Source organism: Phaethon aethereus, assembly GCF_964289735.1.
Source record: "Phaethon aethereus genome assembly, chromosome: 6".
NCBI classification, from domain to species: Eukaryota; Metazoa; Chordata; class Aves; order Phaethontiformes; family Phaethontidae; genus Phaethon; species Phaethon aethereus.
In genome coordinates, this window is record NC_138580.1 from 28,970,944 (window position 1) to 28,992,031 (window position 21,088).

A 21,088-nucleotide genomic window follows, 5' to 3' on the forward strand; every position below is an offset into this window, starting at 1 on the left:
CCAAGAAGGACAAAGTGAGCAGTGCAGATTGATTTTCATGTCTGTCTATTTTTTTTTTTTTAAATAAACTGTAACATGTTTCACTGTTAAGTGTGTTTTATTAATACCGAAGAGTTTAAAACCCCTTTTTGTTGTCTTCAGTGTACCCATCTTAAAAGAAAAGTGCAGGTCAGGCCATCTCAAAGCTCTAGCCATCTTGAGGTCTCATCACTTGGCTATCTGGACTTTGGTTTGCGAGAAGATTTCTTGTTTATCATAGTACAGTTGAGTGAGTTACCTGTGTCTGCAGCAGGGAATAACTTCAGTGATATGCTATCATTTAATTCCTGAAGTGCTGAAGAATGATACATTTGTTGTGGAAAATAAATGACATGATTGTTGACTGGGTAATTTATAACATTAAACTGCACGTTTTTTCTGGTCTAGAAACACATTTGTGTTGCAGCTCATTTCATTCGTCCTATGTTTGAGTGAATGCAGATTCAGGGATGATCTTAAGGGGAGAAGTATTTCTAATAGAATTCAAGGTTTAGTACATTGGAGAGGACTTCCTTTACCAGACCATAATTCAGCTGATGGTGACTGCTCTATTGTAAAGTATTGATGTCTTGGGATAATGTTTTAGCAAAGTAAGGGAAATAGAGGCAATTGGGAATCCAGCTCTGAGTCACTAGCATCATTTAATACTCATACCTGCATATTCTAGGAACAGCAACCATCACTCATGAAATTAGTTACCCAAATGAAGCAGGTAATTGATGAGCTGTTAACTTAAGGATGGCTGGAGCTCTTTTTGGTCATCAGTGAAAAGACGTTCCTTGGGAAAAGAACTGTCATCAGGGTAATAATTTGAAACCATTTAGTGAGTATAGGATGAAATCAGGCTTCTAGGTTCCATTCATCCCTTTTTATTTCATCTGCATTTTTCCTCCTTTCTGCTGCTTCTCTCATTCTCCCACAAAGAAAACTTTTCAATCTTGTATTTGCACCAGGGAGTCTTGATGTTATAGACTGACTACCAGGCATTTGCTGTCAGGTACTGTACAATGAGTAGCAAATGAAATTTTTAAGGGAATAAAGACAGAGTTTACTTAGTCTTATAATGAATTCATCATTGATTTGGAGATGTGCATCTCATTTCCTTTTACCCACCCCTGTGAAATCATTGAAATGTCATTCACTCTCCCTCATTGGTAACAAATTTTTGTTAGTACTATTAAACAAAGTTCAGCATTATTTTTAAATCAACTTTTGCTGGATCTTAGGGTAAGGCTTGAATATAAATAATGAAAAGGAGAGATTTTTTTAATTGGACTGTTGAACAAGAAACCCTTTGTGAAGGACTTCAAGGAGTATTAGAGAGTTCTTCAGTAATAGGTAAAAGCAGTTGTTTTTAAAATTTAAATTAAATTTACTAAGGTTTTTGCACAATGAAATTATCTGTTTCCCAGAGAACTGTAACAAGGAAAATAGTAGTCAAATGTTACAGATTCCAAATTGGGTACTAAGGAGAGCAGAAGAAACAAAACACTGACAAAAATTGACTGTACTTGTCTGGTGTTCTGCTGAATACATCTTAATGTTTGATAGATAATGCATCCAGGCATGCAGACATGGTAGGTTACTTAACAAGAGCTAATGCACAGCATAGTTATGTTAAAGGAAGTTGGGAAATATTATAGAACGTTGAACAGCTCTGTTACTTTTTTTTAATTACTCTGCTTTTAGCAATATATTTGTATCAGAATCTAAAACTGGACTAAGTTATACTGAAAAACTGTGTGTTAATATCGTTATCTTAGTAAGTTTACAGTGGGAGAGTTCTAGTGACCACCTAAGTCGGTCTTTTTTCCCCAGATATCAAGGGCAAAGATTTTTCTTTTGACACTCACTAACATTTCCTTGCGTGCTATTTAAGTGAGATATTTCTGGTGTCAAAAATTGCCTGCGAAGAAAAAGGGGAAAAATGCTACTGTAAAGAGTTTTGAAGACTATTGTTACGTCCGTCCGTCTGTCATGTGTTGTCGTCCTCCCTGCCAAGGTTAAACAAGATTTTTAGATTACTGGCCTCTCAAGTCCATCCAGCCTGTTTCTTAAAGCCTAGTGCTGAGCACAGTGCTGTTGCGGAGCCTGTGCCCATGCTGCAGAGCGGGGGACAGCATCCTGCCTCCTACAGCCCCGCTGCTCCCAATGCTGCCAAGGCCTTGAGCACGGTGCGGGGGCTGTGGCTGTGTCCTCAGTGTCACAGGTGGGTCAGCAACAAGAGTGATAGTACAAATGAGAATGGTATTGATTAGAGTGCTTGACTCGAATTCAGGCAGACTCACCTGCCTAGTTTATTTTCATCTATTGGCTTGAGGGATATGTATAGATCCTGTTGTCTTGGGTTTTTTACAAGCTTGTGTTAACAAATGCATGAGGTCTTTAGCCTGAAATTAATGTACATCTTGGAGCTTAAAGTGAAATGGGTGAAATGCTCCTGAGAAAGAAGCTAACGAAAAAATACATAATTTATTCTCAACAAAAATCCTGTGTCACCTTTTCCTTGAAAGTTTTTTTTTGCAGAATAATAGCATTTGTGCCACCTTCAGCCATCCCCATTAAAAATTGATTTGAACATGACCAACTCAGTTCTATATGAAGTCCGAGTTCATACTGAGGTAACAGTATAAAGCAATTTGTGACTGCTCTGGGTGAACGTAGGCATGGGCACTGAGAGCTTTTATGTCCTGTGCTAACAACACCCTTCACTGCTTTCCTCATGGTGTTGGGAAAGAAAAAACTGCAGTATTGATGTACAGAAGGGGCAAGAGTCTGGTGCAGGTGTCATTGATGAAAATGGAAGAATAGCAACAGCACACAGGAACTGCTTGCCTAGGGGACCGTGAAAGTAATACAAAATAGACTATCCTTCAGGACAGTCCTTCAGGGCTGCAAGAGACATCACAGGACTGGGACCTTGAGAGAAATTTCCTCTGTTCAAATCTGGGCAGGATGTGCCATTTGAGTAGAATTCTGATCTAAGAGTTCTGAATCTGCTGATGAGAATATGAACATTTTAAAAAACAAAAGATTGGGCAGAAAATTTTTCTTCAACACCTTGAAAAAGTTAAATGAAAATGCTGATGTTAGACGGCCAGTAATAAATAGTGTGGGTTTTTTCTCTTACACTGGTTCTTTTGAAAGTCAGAGCAGGATTGTTTACAAATTATCCTGCTGTATTGTTCGCAGTAGTAAGTATAAATTTGTAGGTTTTGTGGGATTATGTTCAGGATGTCTCTATATCCACAACTAAGAAATAGAAAGTGACAGATTTGTAACTGAGAATTTTCTACTTCTGGTGAACAAAGACAAAGCAGGTATGAGTAACACAGGTACTGGAGACGAGTGCTGGCATCAAGACAATTGTCAGTGCTGGTGCTATGTCATTTTTATGTTTGGCAGTTAGGCAAATTGTGTTGACTTAATATCAATGTAGTTACATTCCAGGAAGAATTTAAGCATGGTGCATTTTGGGATTGAGGTTTATAGTCCTAGCTCTCTGGCGCACACGATTCCTCTCTAGCCAGTAGCTGCTTCTCACCAGTGAAAGGGCAACTGAAATAAATGGAAGTGTATTTTGTGGTTAACTGTTTCTAATTTTTTATTGCTTCAGGATATTAATTTCTGCTTAGTTCTGTGTTCATGCTTCTTGTTAATCAGACAGCATAATAGATTAATATACAGGACTACTGTGGCTGCTGAGAAAACATCTGTACTGCTGGCACTTTTGCTGACAATGGCATTGATACTATATGTACTGCAGCTTAGTCCCTGGAAACAATCCTTCATTAGGTAAAAGGCAGATTGGCACAGATACTACAGTCTTCCTTGCATGTTGCCTCTATTTGATAATTTTGTGTAAGACTTTGACACCCTTGAAAGCATCTTTTTCATGACACCCAGTCATCTTTTTCAACTTGTACTTGTCTGCGTATTTCCTTTCCATAGGTTTTTTCCTATTCATTTTTTTAACGCTGCTGTTACAAGAATAGAAAATGTTCAAATGACAAGAAACATAAACGAATGAATTGTCTTTAGAGTTATATGGAGAAGGAAAAGTGTAATGAAATCTGATGAGATGCTTAAGGTCTTTTCCAGTAATACCTTCCATGAACACTTTATAGTAGGTCTCCTTGTCCTAGTTTTATTTTTGTAGAGTGCCACTAAGAATATTTTAGGTTAGAATTTGATTTTGTTTAATTTCATGTTTCTAACTTGTTTTTAAAAAAACAACACAAACAACTCCCCAATGACATACAAGCCTACGTAACTGCAGATACAGTATATAGTAAAAGAAAGTTCTTTCTGATCTTCCCTAGCTGTGGATACTTGACTTGGCAGTCTAATCTAGGAAAAAATTTAGGATCAGTCTATACCAGAAGGAGGAAAAAACCCAAACCTCTGTGGAATAAAAGTATGTACAAAGGGAGTTAGTGCAGAATAAGTTACTGCATTTTCAATTCTCACCCTCACTTTTGTTACACCAGCTTCCCTCTGTAGACAGGTTTAAGAGAAGTATAATTTTTTAAGGATGAAACTCAATTTTCAGAGAGGAATGGGATTTAACAGTACAACTATCATTATAGTTTGTGAGCTGCATGTAAAGATGTCGAGAGTTTTATGGCTTACATTGTTAATGCAGCTGTGTTTAAAATAAATGTCTTTTTATATTGTACTGCAACATCAGTTGTATATCATGTGGAACTAAGCTATTTTACCTTCTATTTAGCCATATACCTAGGAATCATTAAAAATAAGATTTTAAGCCGGATCATGTGACAGAATGTCAGCTAAATGCGTTGTTGATTATAAGGCTGCTGCATCAGGCTACTTCCTGGAAAAAAGGAACCTATGGATACAACTAGTTTATGCACTGTCTCTCCTGCCTTTTCACTTGTATTTTCATTCTTATTTTCTCCAACAGAAAGGAGAGCCAAACTGCAATATTCTTTCTCCAGAAACCACAGAGCAGCTGACCTTTGAGATTCCTCTGAATGATTCTGGATCTGCTGGACTTGGTGTGAGCTTGAAAGGCAACAAATCTCGGGAGACTGGAGCTGATCTTGGGATTTTCATCAAATCTGTTATTCACGGAGGTGCTGCTTTTAAGGTATGGAAGAAACAGATTAGACAATGACTGCATTAGAATTCTGACATTTCTGTGCTGAGTACTGACTCTCACTTGGGAAGCATTCTAGGAACAAATACCTTTTTGTTATTCATTCATTTAGGTGAACGGCAAATCTACTAATGTTTTGTCCCAAGATTCTGGTATTGTGTGTGGTAGGGTTTGCCACAAGGAAAGTGAATTGGTGGAAACCTTTGAGGGGCATTTGGATGCTGCAGGAAACAGGGAAGGAGGAGAAGGCTAAGGGGGGTGTGAGTATGAGCTTCCCCACAGCCCACAGAAGTGCATGGGAAAGTTTGCGAGCTGCTAGGCTCAGTGACAGAGAAGTTAGATACCTATATCTGTTGTCTATCTGCACTGCTTTTGGTCCTCCCAAGGTAATACAGGCAGATCCCCAAAAAAGAAAACCCAAAAGATAAACTTCTTTACAAAAATTAGAAATTGACAATTCTGTAAGGTTAAGGATTATGTGTGTAATTTATGCTGTAAATAAAAAGCTAGCTCATTGTTTTCTTTCTTTTTTATTAAAAATATTTTTTTTACTGTTCTAATAAAAATGCGACTTGGCTAAGCCTGGCATCAATTGTGCAGAAGTTACCAATTGTTCCTGAGGTGGATTGAATGGGTAATATTAAATCAGTAAACGACAATATTATGAATTGTTCTGCCCCCTCTAAGGACTATACAAGGACTGTTGCACATTTTTATGATGAATAAATATTTGAATTATTTTCTAATCTTTAGAAAAACTGATGACTGCATTTTTTTCACAAATAAAACTTGAAAAAGGTAACTTTCTTGAAATTAGAAACAAATGTCTTAATCTTTCAGGGCTAGTATGTTTAACTGTTGTGAATCCATAATGTAATTTTTTTTCCTGTGTTATCTCAGCAATTCCTCACAGTTCTGTCTTCGGTAAAAATACCTTTTAATTTGGTGTATGTAAATTCCCCTACTGACATCAGCCTGCTGAGTAAGACAATTCACAGCATTAAAACTTTCATGATCATCTATTTGCAGCAGCTGGTAAATAGCAATAATCAAGGATTTAGCTTTGATGTGAAAGTTTAATACTTCTTGCATCTATTATTTACCTGCCCTAGCCCCACAGTTATTTCAAAGCTCTCAACTATAACCAAGCCTGGTACACACAGTTCAGAACACTGTGTGTAGTTAACTCAGGCCTAAATGACAAGTGAGTAAACTCATCTACTTGAATCAGTTAAAGCATGATTGGCCAAATTAGGGCTGGATACATGCAATTTATGTTCATGTCTGCTGCAGAGTACAACTCATTTTACTGTGGAAATGAGGCTGCCCTTCTTGCTTTCCCAGTTCTATGTTCCCTGAGTAATTGTCCACATCAGCTGGGGTGACGGTATACATTGCCATGAAAAAACTCGTTTTGAATAGCAAAGCTTGTGGAGCCATATTCCAGCAGCATTAGTGGGCTGGCTACCTGACTTAGACTCGTAGAATCATTAAGGTTGGAAAAGACCTTTGAGGTCATCAAGTCCTCCCTTCAGGGAAGTGATTGTGCCCCAGTGAGGCCGCATCTTGAACACTGTGTTCAGTTTTGGGCCCCTCACTACATGAAGGACATTGTGGTGCTGGAGCGTGTCCAGAGAAGGGCAACAAAGCTGGTGAGGGGTTTGGAGAACAAGTCTCATGAGGAGCAGCTGAGGGAGCTGGGGTTGTTTAGCCTGGAGAAGAGGAGGCTGAGGGGAGACCTCATTGCTCGCTTACAACTACCTGAAAGGGGGTTGTGGTGAGGTGGGTGTTGGTCTCTTCTCCCAGGTAACCAGCGATAGAATGAGAGGAAATGGCCTCAAGTTGTGCCAGGGGAGGTTTAGACTCGATATTAGGGAAAATATCTTCACTGAGAGTGGTCAAACATTGGAACAGGCTGCCCAGGGAGATGGTGGAGTCACCGTCACTGGGAAGTATTCAAAAAACGTGTGGACGTGGCACTTCAGGGCATGGTGTATTGGGCATGGTGGTGTTGGGTTGATGGTTGGACTTGATGATCTTAAAGGTCTTTGCCAACCTTAATGATTCTGTGAAGTCCAACCGTCAACCCAACACCACCACTCCCACTAAACCATGTCTCAAAGTGCCACATCTAACACATTTTTTTGAACACTTCCACTTTTTGACTTGTCACATCATAGACACCCAAGACAACCCTTTCTAGTTCCGTAGATGTTTACCACTCTATTCTCCCACAGTTACTCACTCCAGAGCAGCTAGTTATGCCTTGAGGGGTCTGCAGACTAATAAAGCAGGACTTCGGTGCTTACACCTAAGTAAATGGGCAACTGGCACACTTAGTCACCATGACTGGAAGATTATTTTGTCTTGTGATAACCAGTAGTCCTGTGACCTGTCCTCTATTCTACCTTGTTATAACCCTTTCACCAATTAGAACTGTGTAGTAATAGATTTGAGTGTAACCAAAGGCCTGAAGAGAGGCCAACATTTTTTAGTGTTAGCACATTAGTATAGCTCTGATATGTTAGTGGCATTGCAAAGCACAGTAAGGAAGTTGTAAAAAAACATAAGGAAAATTGAAGTCTTTAAACTCTATACTGCATGATTTTTTTGTCCTAGCTAAAGATTTTAGAAAATATCAATGCATCTTGCATCATACATGCTACAGTAAGACCCAGTCCCTATTTACTGCTCTTGCTACAAAACTAAACAAAGTAAAAATGCTGTAATGTTCTTAGTTGGTATTTTAACACTGCATCCTGCAGGAACAGAAACAGTTACTTTTGCTGATTGAACCATTATGTCCCTTCTTAACCTCCTTTTGTAATTTTTGAAGTGTCAGGTTTTTATCATCCCTAAGATAAAGATGTTACTAGAACACTGGATATTTGTAATTATGCAGAGCCTTTCATGTGAGGAAAGTTTAACATTTGAATGAGCGTAAATACATCATCTTTCCCCATAACTTTAAGGATTTCAGCTTTGTTCATCTCAAGACATCTTTGCTTTTCACTTGTCACAGGCATTCCTGATGAGCAGGTACTTGCTGTCTGTTGCAGCTGAAACACAGCAGAGCTGTTGTTAGAAATAGTGAAATACTTTCTATGTGTGCATTTGAACAAATCAAACATGGTGTAGCTTGAATCTCCTTGGGACTTCTGAGTGCTGTTGCAGTAAACACTGTTTGTTGTGTGCAGTGGATGGGGAAATTGGATGATTCCAATAAATGCCATCAAGGAATTCCTTCTGAGAGAAATGTCACTGATGTGATAAGAGAAATAACTAGGTATCTCTTGATTAAAAACAGAAGTCCATGAAGAACATGGCTTTATATTTCCCTGCTCTACTGTAAAACGCATGAGAGTCTTGTGACTGACTGTCTGAATATGGTAACCATGTGGTGGTAGGTTCTACCCCTTGCTGTGAGTCTCTAAAAAAACCCAACATTTTTTGAATAAGCAAGGGAACAGTAACTTCACCCTTTATTAGAATAGCTCACTTGCTGTTTCAGAGGTGGCATTTGAAAACACTTTTGCTGAAATGCCAAATGCTGTTTTTCTACTTGGAAGCAACAAAGAAACCTACCTTTCAGAGATGAAAGAAAAAAAACATGTTAAAACAACACTTAGCTTGTTTTGAGCCAAGCAGATTGTCTTGCAGTTCAGGCTTCTAAGCCAGGCCATAACACCAGTGATGTGGAAAATCTGTGTTTGAAAACTGTTTAGGTATTGGGAATTTTGTTTCAGTCTTTAAAATACCAAAATTTTTTTTTTCTGTGAAATAACTTATACCTGAGCAGTGTACCTTGTGCAGGTGACTTAGCAAGTGTAGCCAATCAGCATTTATAAAGCATGTGCACCTTTTCTCTCTGATCACAGTTGAAGTGTTGGATTCAAGTTGAATTTTGCATTTAAGTGGAGCATGTAACAGAGTGGGAAGAAGGGAGGTGCATCAAAATAAGTTCTGACATTATTAAAATATAAAGAAATAAATACAACATCTCATACAAAAATATTACAAGGCAAATGAAAAATCAGGCCAGTCCAGATCTTTCTGAGGCTGCAGTGATTCACGTAAAAATATGCGTTGTGTTCAGGACAGTTGCATAGTCAACAGATGTAATCATGACAAGATGCATTTGACAATGTATTTGTAAATACTTTAATAAGAAGCTTTTGTATTTATACATGGTTATTTATCCACAGAAAGGAAAAAAGTAATCCAAGAACCTGTGGGACCATAGCAGAAGGACATTAGGACCTATAAAATTTTCAGTCTTATAGAAACTCACAACAAATAAAATCTTTTTTTCCTCAAACTCCTGTTGCCATGAATGGCTCCATTCATTTCAGCAAGTTTTGATAGAACACAGAGGAATTACGTGATGTGCAAGTAATAAAACTCTGTATTCAACAATGTTAACTCTTCTCTCCCTAAACTTTAGCATGTGTGATGGCATCATTTTATATGTAGAGAAAGCGTGGGGATAAGCCGTTGACTTTAGCTGTATGTGAATTTATGTTGGCATGAAATATTCAGCAGAGAAGTGGGCGAGGTTTCGGTATCTTTTCCAAATGACATTGCTGTTTCCTATCCTCCATTCCCATACCCTCCACAGCAAAGTTTTATTTCTCTTCATTTTCTTGCACCGAGTGACTCATCTTTCAGTTTTGTCTTTCCATCTTCTTGTCCCTCCCAGTTTATTTTGGATTCTGGTGTATGCTGTTCTTCATCTCCGTGGCTATTCATACTCTGCTGTGGTAATGATGATACCCAGTTCCAATGAAAATAACACTTAAGAAAGCTGGGTTTGTCACAGCTACTGTAACTCACTTGAACACAAATGGCTTAGACTTGGCATCAATAGCCTAATAGTTAATTGAACATCTTAGTGATAGAAGAAATAAAAATTGAAAAGTATATATGTTTTGGATTACTCAGATGCATGAAATACGTAAACAGTTCGGACGAGTGCCCTATGAAGAGCATGTAATAAGCCTGTGAAAGAATTGTATTCATTTTAACCAAGCAATATATTTCTATACAAGTTCTTTCCCTGCTATTCTTTCTTCACTGCCCTTCTATATTGGATGTCTTCAGTTCTTACTCTTCCTTCTTTGAGGTCTGATGACAACCTGATAATTGTGAACTTGATGAGCTTTAAAGGAAACTCTTGTCTCTTAATTAAGTGGACCTTACTTTCTTGTTAAAGAGAGGAGAGTCCATGGCACATGCTTTTATGAAAAGAAATAAATCACAGATAATAATGACAACAGCAATAGGACTCCTAAATTGCAAAATAGCAGTGTCCACAATTTTATTACACCCACAGATGTCAGTTAACCTTGGCAATGAAACTTTTTTCAAAGCATAGGCTACTTAATATGCCTCAACCCTAATTTTGTTTATGGCAGTAGTGTTTGTTTAAAATACAGACATTCCACTAATTAAAATAAGGATGCTTAAATCTTAATGACCATTCTGAAATAAGAACATTACCCCATGTGGTGGCATGGCAATTGTGACAAGATAGACGCTAGTGAGACTATAAAACAAAATTTTTGGAGCTGTTTCTTATCAAACCCTAATAGCAGATAATAACGTATGGAAAATATGTTGCAGTACTTCTTCGTGGTTGCACTGCAGATACTAACAGCTGTGGTGTGGGTCCTTTTAACTAACCAAAACCTCCTTTTCCTGTTTTCTTCTTAGAACTGATACAAATTAAATTGTACATGCAAGATGACCAGCAGCGTCTACTCTGAATGTAGTAAAATGGAGGAAAAAATGGTCAATTAATGGATGCACAGGTTTTTTGGGGGTTTTTTTTGAAGACTTGGTACTATGCAGTGTTTTGTTCCTTAATTTTAGAAAGCAGTGTCTGTTTGTCTGCATCTTGCTTTTCTGTATGTAGCACCTCTGCCTAATAATTCTTTATTTAAAAAAAACCCTGTTTTTCTTTTTTGCTTTTAGGACGGTCGTTTGCGAGTAAATGATCAGCTTGTTGCAGTAAATGGGGAGTCTCTTCTGGGCAAGTCAAATCATGAGGCTATGGAAACACTGAGGCGCTCCATGTCCATGGAGGGGAACATTCGTGGGAGGATCCAGCTGGTAGTTGTCCGGAGACTGGAGGTGCAGACAGAGGTGAAGCAGTAAATGCATTTATTAGATAATGTTTTTTCAGCCCCAATGTTTTTGCATGCAAGAGATGATGGCTAAAGTCTTGGTCACAGAGAGCTCCTCCTGGCAGAATGGATTCTTCATTTCTTGGAGTCAGGATTCACACAGTGTTTCTGGTTGATACCTCCTGGTCTTGTTGTTCCTGTTGAGGCCAGGCTAAAAATTGCCTCTTATTTTAATTTGACAAGTATTAGAACAAAAGCACATGTGGTCCCAAAAATGTTCATTTAGGATTAATGTGTTGACGTGGTTTTGACTATCTGCTACCTCTTCAAGGGAGTAGCTGGGAAACGGGCAATTTGAATTATTCTGATTTCATTTATTGTCATGGTCAGAGACCTTAGTGTCTTAGTGTGACTTGGTTTTTACTTGACTCTTGCTTTTTCATTAGCAGTATAATTCACTCCACTTTCTTTTTATGTGTTCTTCTGGTCCTGTCCTGTCCCTCCACCTGTTGGTTTTTTTTTTTTGTTTGTTTGCTGGGGGTATTTTTGGAGTTTTTTTGCTTTTAATCTTCGAGAAATTAATATTTTACTTTCCCTGGTCAGATGAATGCCAGTGTTCAGGATGGGTTTCTGAGTTGATTAACATAAAATTTGCTTAAGTAAAATAACAAAATAAGAGAAGAAAGAAATTTTAACAGTTACGTTTTCTAGACCTCATATGCATTGATATTTGCCAATGGCCCCTTGTTTTGAAAAGGGTTGGTTTTATGATCTCCCTTGATCCCTCTCTTCAGTGCATGCACATTATATGCACACTCTTTCTTCAGCTTTACATAGATAATATGTATGTATGCTGGCTGCACTTGCTGCTCACCCCGGTTTTAATTTTGACCCTTGAGTAAATATTGTAATAGCTTTTCAACATCTGTGCAGTTCCTTAAAATAAAAATACATATAAGTAGGTTTGTGGTATAAAAGGTTGTAATAAATCCCATTATAGAATTTCAAGAGATTATTTGAGGCTTCTTACTAAATAGCATTGCTGGAACATTTTAAAATGTAAAGAACAATCATGTTTGTGGGTGTATTTGCATAAAATATCAAAGGGGGAAGAGAATACATGTGTCTTTTAGTATAATTAATGCTTAATATTTTCCTTATTTTCTATTTGTTTTACTACTATCATTGATTGAGAAATAGATTTTAGAAGTATATTACTTCCTGAATATTATGCTTTTTGTTGGGAGGACACTTTACAAAAGCCTCACTGATGACAATCGTGCCGGGAAAACATGAAAAATATTCATTAGCAATTCTGGAATATGTTAGAGGAAAACATATTGTTGCTTTCCTTTTCTATGTGACATATCATTGTGCTGTAAGGAGGAATTATAAAGTATATGTTATATTTACTGTACACTCTTGTGACATAAGAAAGGTAGCTCGCTTTCAAATAAAGCTCACTTCTGCAATTTTTCTTAATTTAACAAAAGCCTAAATTTAAAAAAAAATTCCAATCGAACATCAGATTAACTTAATAAAAGTATGAGGCTGCTTTTTATAGTTAAGTGTATAGTTTTGTATACTATCCAGATGTATGAGAGAGGTAAATAATCTTGACTCATGCTCTGTGAAGAATGCATAACGAGGTCTTGATAGAATCAAATTCATTTTAGACAGGAATTAATTTTTATAGGGTAGTGTTTGGTTCAATTGTAATTCCATTTGAGTCTGGAGAGCATAGCAGAAATGGGTTGTTACCCATTTTTTCCTTTCTCCAAAACAGCTTCCGAAGTACTGCATCTCAGCTTGGTAGAAGGAGAATATGTTTAGAAATGCATTGTTGTTTTTATTGGTCAGGACACTAATGGAGATCTTCCATGACAGCTATGTTTTATAAGCGGAATACTCTAATTAGGCTGGATACTGATCAGTTGTTGGGATATTGATTGTGTCATTTATCAAAGAACTGGAAAAGCAGATGTGTTGTTGCTGTTAATTTAAGGCTCCCTAACCCCACTGGGTACAAGTCTCCAATGTAGTAGTAGTTTGGATGTTGCAAGGCTTAATTTAGCTAGCAGTATCCATGAAAAAGTAGTAAATGTGGACCTTGCGATGTAAGGAATCTTACGTGAAGTAAAGAATTTCCAATAATGAGAATGTGAGACATAGTTGTTAGTGGCTGTGTGATGTGTGTGTTGCTGTACATAGATACAAAATAGCCTTTTCGAATGGCTCATGCTGCACTGAGGAGAGAATGTTGGATGTATTGCCTGTCCGCTGAGACTACATTTGTAGCCATATTGTCACTATGAGTATCCCAGCATTGATTTGTGTTCTGAGATGCATTTTTTGCCATTTTATTATTTTAATTGTCATTATTATATAATTGTTTATTGTATTTTAATTATTCATTATTTTGTTATTAATAGTAGTAGTAATAATAATAATAATCTTGAAAGGCAGGTTTCAAGCTGTGTAACACACTGTCCTTTCTTATGCATTGGTTTGCAGGCAATTACTTGCCAATGCATTAAACCTCTTGCATCATTTTACAAAGAAATTATATGGGTTAGATACATGCATTTCTTCTGTAGATGTGACTATGAAATTTAAGGAAAGATATATTTAGTGTAACATTTGCTGGCATGATGAACATGCATTTTAAAAATAGAAGCCAGTTGGAGGCCTCTTCAAAAAAATAGATATAAAATCACAGAAATTATAAAGGTTAGTTTAAAAACTAGCCATAATATTCCCCTGTGTGGGTTTTCTGTTTTCCATGAATAATGAGTACAGAAATGTCTTTCTGGGTCTGTCCCAGTTTTAGAAACAGTGATATTTTTTTTTTCCTCCTTTTTTCTTTTGAGCAACTGCTGGAGAATAAATTAGGCGATACGGCATGTGTGGCAGGGGGCAGAGGGGGGAATGTCTCAAAAGAAGAGCTGACTAGAGGTGTGACAGGAGTTTGTTTAGCTGCTAGCCAGAAGACCTGCATTTGGGAGTTTGGTGTAACTCCTTACTTGCAAAACTGCGTTAGTGTGTGATCATCAGAACATATGCACTCAGTCTCTGAGAGAAGGGAACCAGCTGGCTGGCAGAAAAATACCATTGGCATTGCCCATGTTCATGTGTTGACAATGTCACAAGCTGCCCTCCCAGATGGAGAATTTGAATGAAGCCAGTTGTGGGTCATAAAAAAAGTCTTCATTTTTGTGCATCATTCTTAATGATTGTTATTGCTTAGATATTATTTTATTTTCTGGTCAGCAAAACCAGATAGTAATTTTGAAGATACCTTTCAGGTTTCTCATTTGAAAGGAAGCAATGTATGGTGAACGTTACATTACACTGTATTTTTGTGCACTGTCTGTAGTGATGGCTAATCTTCTGCATTGTTGAACATTTAATTTTTTTGTTATAATGTGTGGTTCTGTTTTTCCCTTAGGAACGCTCAGACCAGGGAGTCTTTCAAAAATCAGCCTTTGATGGGAGTCATAACTTCGCAGCTGCTTCCCGACGCAGTGATGCTATTCTTCAGCATTGTGTAACATGCAGTCCTCAGGAAAGAATAAAAGGTAGTCTCTAGATTTCAGCACATCCTCCTCTGTGCTGAAAGAAAGTGCTTTGTGGTTTTGTTTTTTAAATCCACAGCCACTAGAAAAGCAGTTAATTAGACTAAATGCACACTATGTTACTTTGAGGCTTGAAGATCCAGGGAGGGTGGGAGAGCTGACTCAGAAGTTGTGAATTAGATTCCTGGCACAAATTCCAGTTTAAATAACAGTTTCTAGCTCGCTGCCCCAACACGTAAGGTTGGATAAGAAACAAATGATGAGTGCAAAATATATGTTGTCAAAATGTTTATTTTCTATATATCTTTAATGAGTGCAACGATTTTTGCATTGAATTCTTAGATTATGTCCCAGGTTATTATAAGCTAAATGAATTTATACAAAAGCATGTTATTCATAAATTACACTTGCTTAATTCAAGGTAAAATTCTTTCAAAGGCTAGAAACATTCCCTTAATTTACAAATTGGAATTACATTAATGAACTCATTAAAAAAATTAGATAGACATGTAGATTGTATAAAGAAAACCTAAACGTATGAGCATATGGAAGCATGTAAATAAGAGCTTGTAAGACCACTTATTTTCCTGTCGTCTTTCATTTCTGATGGCATACTATACTCTCAGTCCAATTTGTACCTGACTCAGCAAGATATTAACTATTTGAAAAGTTTAAGTATTTGAGAACGTCTTGACCCCTGTCCTTTTAAGTGTTGTCTTATCCTTCAAGCCAAGCACATACTTAAATGCCTTCCAGTAGGAAAAAAATATTTTCTTTGATAGAGTTGCATTATGCATGATTTTTCTCACTTCCCTACACAACTGTAGAATCTGGGTGGCCTGCAAGAAGTGTTTTCAATAGATGTCTTTTTAATTAAAGAACGACGATAAGAAGGCATTATAGCAAAAAAATATGATGCCTTCCAAAGAGAATGTGTGTAAGATGTGGAAAAGGATGCTCTGGAGTGCTGCTGAAGGCTATTGTTGGGGGGGCGGGTTTGGCATTACTGGGCCTTCCCAGACGTGGCCTGGGAGCAGTTTGGAGTTGGAGTCAGTGGACAGCAGATGATGAAGACGTTTGTAGCACTTACTGGAAGTATCATTGTATTGCAATTTCAGTTGAAGATTTGGCATTTGATGAGTAAAATTTAAGTGATCTTAATGGAAAACTGAACAGGCGCTTTCAGCAGCAGGGTGTCTGCAGTGGGTCTCTAATCTGAAATCTTCTTGGTGAAAGACACTTCGGGCTTACAATACTCCTGCACATTGTAGAAATCTTTCTCTAATTTTGAAGTTATAGTATTAATATATTATTAATTATATATTTATTGAGCTATATTTATATAGTTATTGAGCTAATACTCATTCTGCTTTCCCTATGAGTTTGTCACTTATTTCCAGTCATTGTTTCAAAAATTTTTTTGCATTGTTTCTTACAAAGTTTTGTCCTCAGTCTTTCAGGGTATCTGTAAAGGCAAAACACTGTGCCTATGCATAATCCTCATTTAACTCAGTTATGAACTTTAGGTTGTGTGTCTATTTAAGGACGTGAACCATAGACATGTTGAGCTTCTTGTGACAGGCAAGAAGAGTCCCTTGTACATTCTTATGGTTTACTATGCAGATCTTGTATATAGAAGTACGGTTGGTACATTTTTATGAAGAATAATAAAAGATAGATGAGATTTTTAACATAATACAGGATCAAATGTAAGAATTTAATGGCAGGACCTGTATTACATTTAATAAAATGTCACTTTCTCAATTAACGTTTTCTAGTAAGTTATTTCCAGTATCATTCATTGCTCCTACTAATAAAATTCTTACAAAAGCTCAGCAAAAATACACTGAAGTTTGGCCTGCTAATATTGCTGTCTGTTTTAAGAGTCTTTTTTATTATACATGAGCAAGAAAATCTAATGTCTGGGGAAAAGTGGTTATAGCCAAAACAGTACATTTTGTCTTGCCTGTGGATATTTAAATAAAGGGGGAGGGGATACTGATCCAATATTGAAATGCCATTGTTTGTTCTATTTTTGCATGAATAATACTTGCTGCCTTCAGGTCCTCGCTTCTTTTGCTGCCAAGCTGTTGCACAGATTCAGTGTTTTTTAGAATAACCTCTTTGAGAATTGATACTTCAGTGCCAGCAGCTTTACGTTTCTGGTGTTGAAAGATTACTGGAATGTGTTTCATTAGAGGTTCTTACATATTTTTTTTTATAACCCTACATTATAAATGGTTATAGGGGAAATACTGTCATCTCTCTGGTTAAGTAGTAGAATAATTGTAAGCGCGCTCTACTACCACAGACTGCCGAGTCTTCATGGCTGTACAAGCATCTCTGTTTTCATACATGTGTGATAACGTCAAGACTGTGTGTTCCCTGCATCCCCGCATGTGCTTTACCCATCCCTGGAAGCATTCCAGGTCAGGTTGGATGGGGCTCTGAGCAATCTGATCTAGTTCAAGATGTCCCTGCTCACTGCAGGGGGCTTGAACTAGATGACCTTGAAAGGTCCCTTCCAACTCAAAGATTCTATGACTCGAAGATAGAAAATTAAGAAGTGAGATTTTAAATTAATGTTTAAACTTTGCTTGTGAACGTTACGTGTATCTTATAGACAGGCTCAGTTATCTGCCCTTCCAAACTGTTTAATATCTGAAAATTCAGTACATTTTGTTTAGTGTCTTAGGTCTTTTTCTGATCTCTCTGGATCTGTTAAGATTACTTCCTGAAGTCTTGAACATGGAGGCAGTGACCGCCTCTTAAGTTAAATTCTCTCACTCTCTTGCTCCTGCTCCCATTTTGCTGTGAACTGTTGTCCCTTGTGATCATTTTTTGATTCACTCAGGAAGTCTGACGTTTTTCTGTGTATACCATTTATATATTGCAAGAAAAATGCCAGTGGTAACCCATCACCAAACAGCCTTTGTGAAATGATGTATCAGTTACTGCAAATCAAAGTTAACATAACTACGTGATATGCTCAACCTCTCCAGATATGGCTATCGGAGGCTGCACAAAGAGGGTAAAGCATGGTGTGGGTTGTGGTGTGATTTTTTTTTTTTTTTTAATTCCTCCCCTTCCCAATCCTTCTGTCCATTAGGCATCTGTTTCCTGCTTTGTGTAGTCCTAGGTGTGCTGCTTGATAGTTACACTGAGTGCCTTCTAGTTACTGTGTATGAAACAGTAAGAGCTTCCTTTTCACCTTATGCATAGCTTTCACAATTTCATAGACTCCTCTTGGATCCCCTTTTATTGCTTCTTATTCTAAACCAAAGAATCCTAGTCAGTGTGCCTTGTAGGAGTGTTTCTACATGTGTCCAACTACCCTTGCCACCTTTTCAATATGTTTCTCAATTATATTACATCCTTTTTCAGATAGGAAGAATGAAACCTTAGATGCTATTTAAAAACTAGGCACACCATTAACTGTGAGTTCCAGAAGGAGTGTTTGGACTTTTCTTAAGGCTCTGAATGTCTGTTTCCTTTTGACTTCACTAATCATATATTCAAAGAACAGTCTAGTGCACTTCTATTGTATTGTTCCTGAGTGGTAATTGCTAAAGTAATAGCCTTTGTGTATGTGTCAAGAGTTTTCTCCTACTCCCATATGTATCACTTTGCAGTCAGTGACAGGGAATTTCACCTGCATTTCCTACATGCTTAATATCCTGCAATTTTTTTTTGCAGAGCTTCATAGTCTTTATTTTTGGTAATTCTGACTGTTTTTACATGAGTAAATTCTTTTCATCTTCTGATTAATTTTTCAAATAATTTAATTTTGTTGAGCAGTACAAGTTTCCCTTTGTGCTAAATTCCTTTTACTGTGAGAACTTGCCCTTTACTCCTCATCTCTGTTTCCTGGCCTTAAATTTCAACCTGAAAAAATGCGATCCTAATGCAAGAAGCCAGTGTGCATCTATGTTAGGTGGCATACCTGTTTTCTGCATCTGACTGGCAATCAATATTTTTTAAGGTCTCATTAGAACTTTTCTCTTTATCTGCTCACCTTTGCTTTGTTCTGATTACGTGCTCACTTTTCCTGAGATACGGGGTTTGAACTATTTCTTATCTTCCTGATCTTTAGGAGGCCATTCAGCCAATAGGAGTTCTGTAGGATACTTGAGCTAATAGTGTGGCTTTGTTGTGGGTTTTTTTGTTGTTTGTTTGCTTTTAGAGAACTACCTCAGTGCTTTTATTTAATAAATGTTATGTATTGCTGCCTGCTTTGATCCCCTCCTTATAAACCCTTTTTTTCTCAAGTTAGATTAATACTTTCACACAGGATTGTGCAAAAAGACTAGCAACGTTGAATGCAACAGAACAGATCATGTGAAAGTGTGGTATGTCAGTATTGTTAAACTGCTTACCTGCCATTGAAACCCAAGCATTATCAAGTGTCCATGTTTCCTGTTAAGTTTTGGAGGGATGAAGACATGTTCTACATTAAAAAATGTAGGGACTTTTAAATCACACCTTAAGATGAGAGGTGAATTTACAGGACAATAATGAACGGGCCTACAGCAGGCACAATAGTCGTATTAAATACTTGCAAGTATCTAAGTGTTGCTTAGCAAACCACTGAATGGTTTGAGTAGTTCATGTTTTTCCTGGTCCAAAGTAATTTTCTGGTGTGAGCTGAATGGCTTCTGTTAAAGGTAAAGAAGGAATTATCAGAATGGTAGGTAAATGAAGACTAAATCAGAAATGCCTCTTTCTTCTCTTGCCATGGGATAACAGAAATCTTTCTTCTCCTGAACTGTTGCTGACAATGTGGTTCTCTTCTGTACATGAAAGGTGGTAAATGCTCCCCATCAAAGGGAATGAAAGCATGACCTACAATCAGTTAGGATGCAGCTATGTAGAAGTGAAAACCCACTCAAATGGACTAAAGCAATTTGTGCCTTGTGCTCAACTTCACTATAAGCACAAAGTTTCCCTATATTTATCTTTAATTATGCATATGCAAATCTGAAAATCAGCTCAGGCAGTTCCAAGGGCTATATTTTCTGCTTGGTGTGATTTTAATTCTAGTTTAGTTAGTTTAGGGATTTGAGTAATTTGTGACTCGCTTTCAACATTTCTTGAGGCCTTCCAGTCCAGTCATTGATCAGTGAACTGGCATAATGTACTTGTTTCTGTGGCTAATTTAACCCCTTTTTTCTTTTTGTTTCAGAGTTGCCAGTGTCTGATCGTGGCAGTGGTGAAAATGACACCCCTCCACCTCTCCCACCACATCCCACTGAGGATCTGCTGAATGAGGATTATAATCATAGGTTGGACTTTGACTATTCTTAATAGTTGCAGACCTAATTGCTCATTAGTGGTTGTGATAGTAGTTCTAATTGATTCTAAAATCACTTCTTGTTTTGTAAAAATTTGTACCACCATTTTTATTCACCGGGATGATCCTTTAACATAAGCTGGGAATGTTATTTGAGCATTCAGTGCATTATTCATTTCAGTTGTTCATAAGCCGCAGTACATCTGCTATCCATGACCTACGGGTCACAATGCCCAGCATGTGTTCAGTGAAACAAAAAGAATCCCAAAACATAATCCCAATTTAACCAAAAAAAAAAAAAAAAAAAAAAACTATACCAATGGATGCTATGTGTAGATGCAGTGCCTGAAGTCTCTTAAGGCTTTAAAAGTCCTAGCCGAATTCAGTTTGTAGGAAACAGAATCTTCTTATGCAGCACATCAGCCAAAGACATTCTTGATGAATGAAGCTTCAGTAAGTTTGAACATTAAAATGCAAAGGGGAAAAACTAGTGGACACTTGACCAGTTGTAAATGCATTGGGTAGATTTTTCAGGTATTTTAAGAATATCTTTTGTAAAGGCTGGTATGCTTGATGGCAGCTACAAGCTTTGATTTCCTTAGTAAATAAGAAGTTTGGAATTGCAGAAAAAAAGGTAAACACGTTGAAATTCATGATGGCATATACTTTGTCTCAAGTAGGACAAGGATTCAAATCAAAGCATCATTTCAAGCTCTCATACTTCTGATGCTGAAAATGCAATGTTGAACATTGTTTACTCGTTTTGTGTGTATTCAGTTTTGATAGTCATGCAACTCTTTTAGTTCAATGATATTAGGAAAGCATGCATTTCAACTAAAAACTTCACCATACTTCTGTCCTTGTGTGCATGGATTTGATTAAAAACTATGTTTTAAATGACTGGTTGCATGTTGTATCAAAGAGTAGATATCTTTTA

At 37.3% G+C, this 21,088-nt stretch overlaps 1 protein-coding gene across 1 annotated transcript in view; it reads left to right on the plus strand.

Moving 5' to 3' along the window:
- PARD3B (par-3 family cell polarity regulator beta) overlaps positions 1-21,088 on the plus strand; it is a gene marked incomplete at both ends in the record, with an annotated part of 412,476 nt that overhangs the window by 207,299 nt on the left and 184,089 nt on the right. Inside the window, 4 exons of the mRNA XM_082001608.1 lie at positions 4,967-5,152; positions 11,135-11,305; positions 14,735-14,864; positions 20,044-20,143. Coding sequence (XP_081857734.1) covers positions 4,967-5,152; positions 11,135-11,305; positions 14,735-14,864; positions 20,044-20,143 — 587 coding nt within the window. The remainder of the gene's footprint in view (positions 1-4,966; positions 5,153-11,134; positions 11,306-14,734; positions 14,865-20,043; positions 20,144-21,088) is intronic.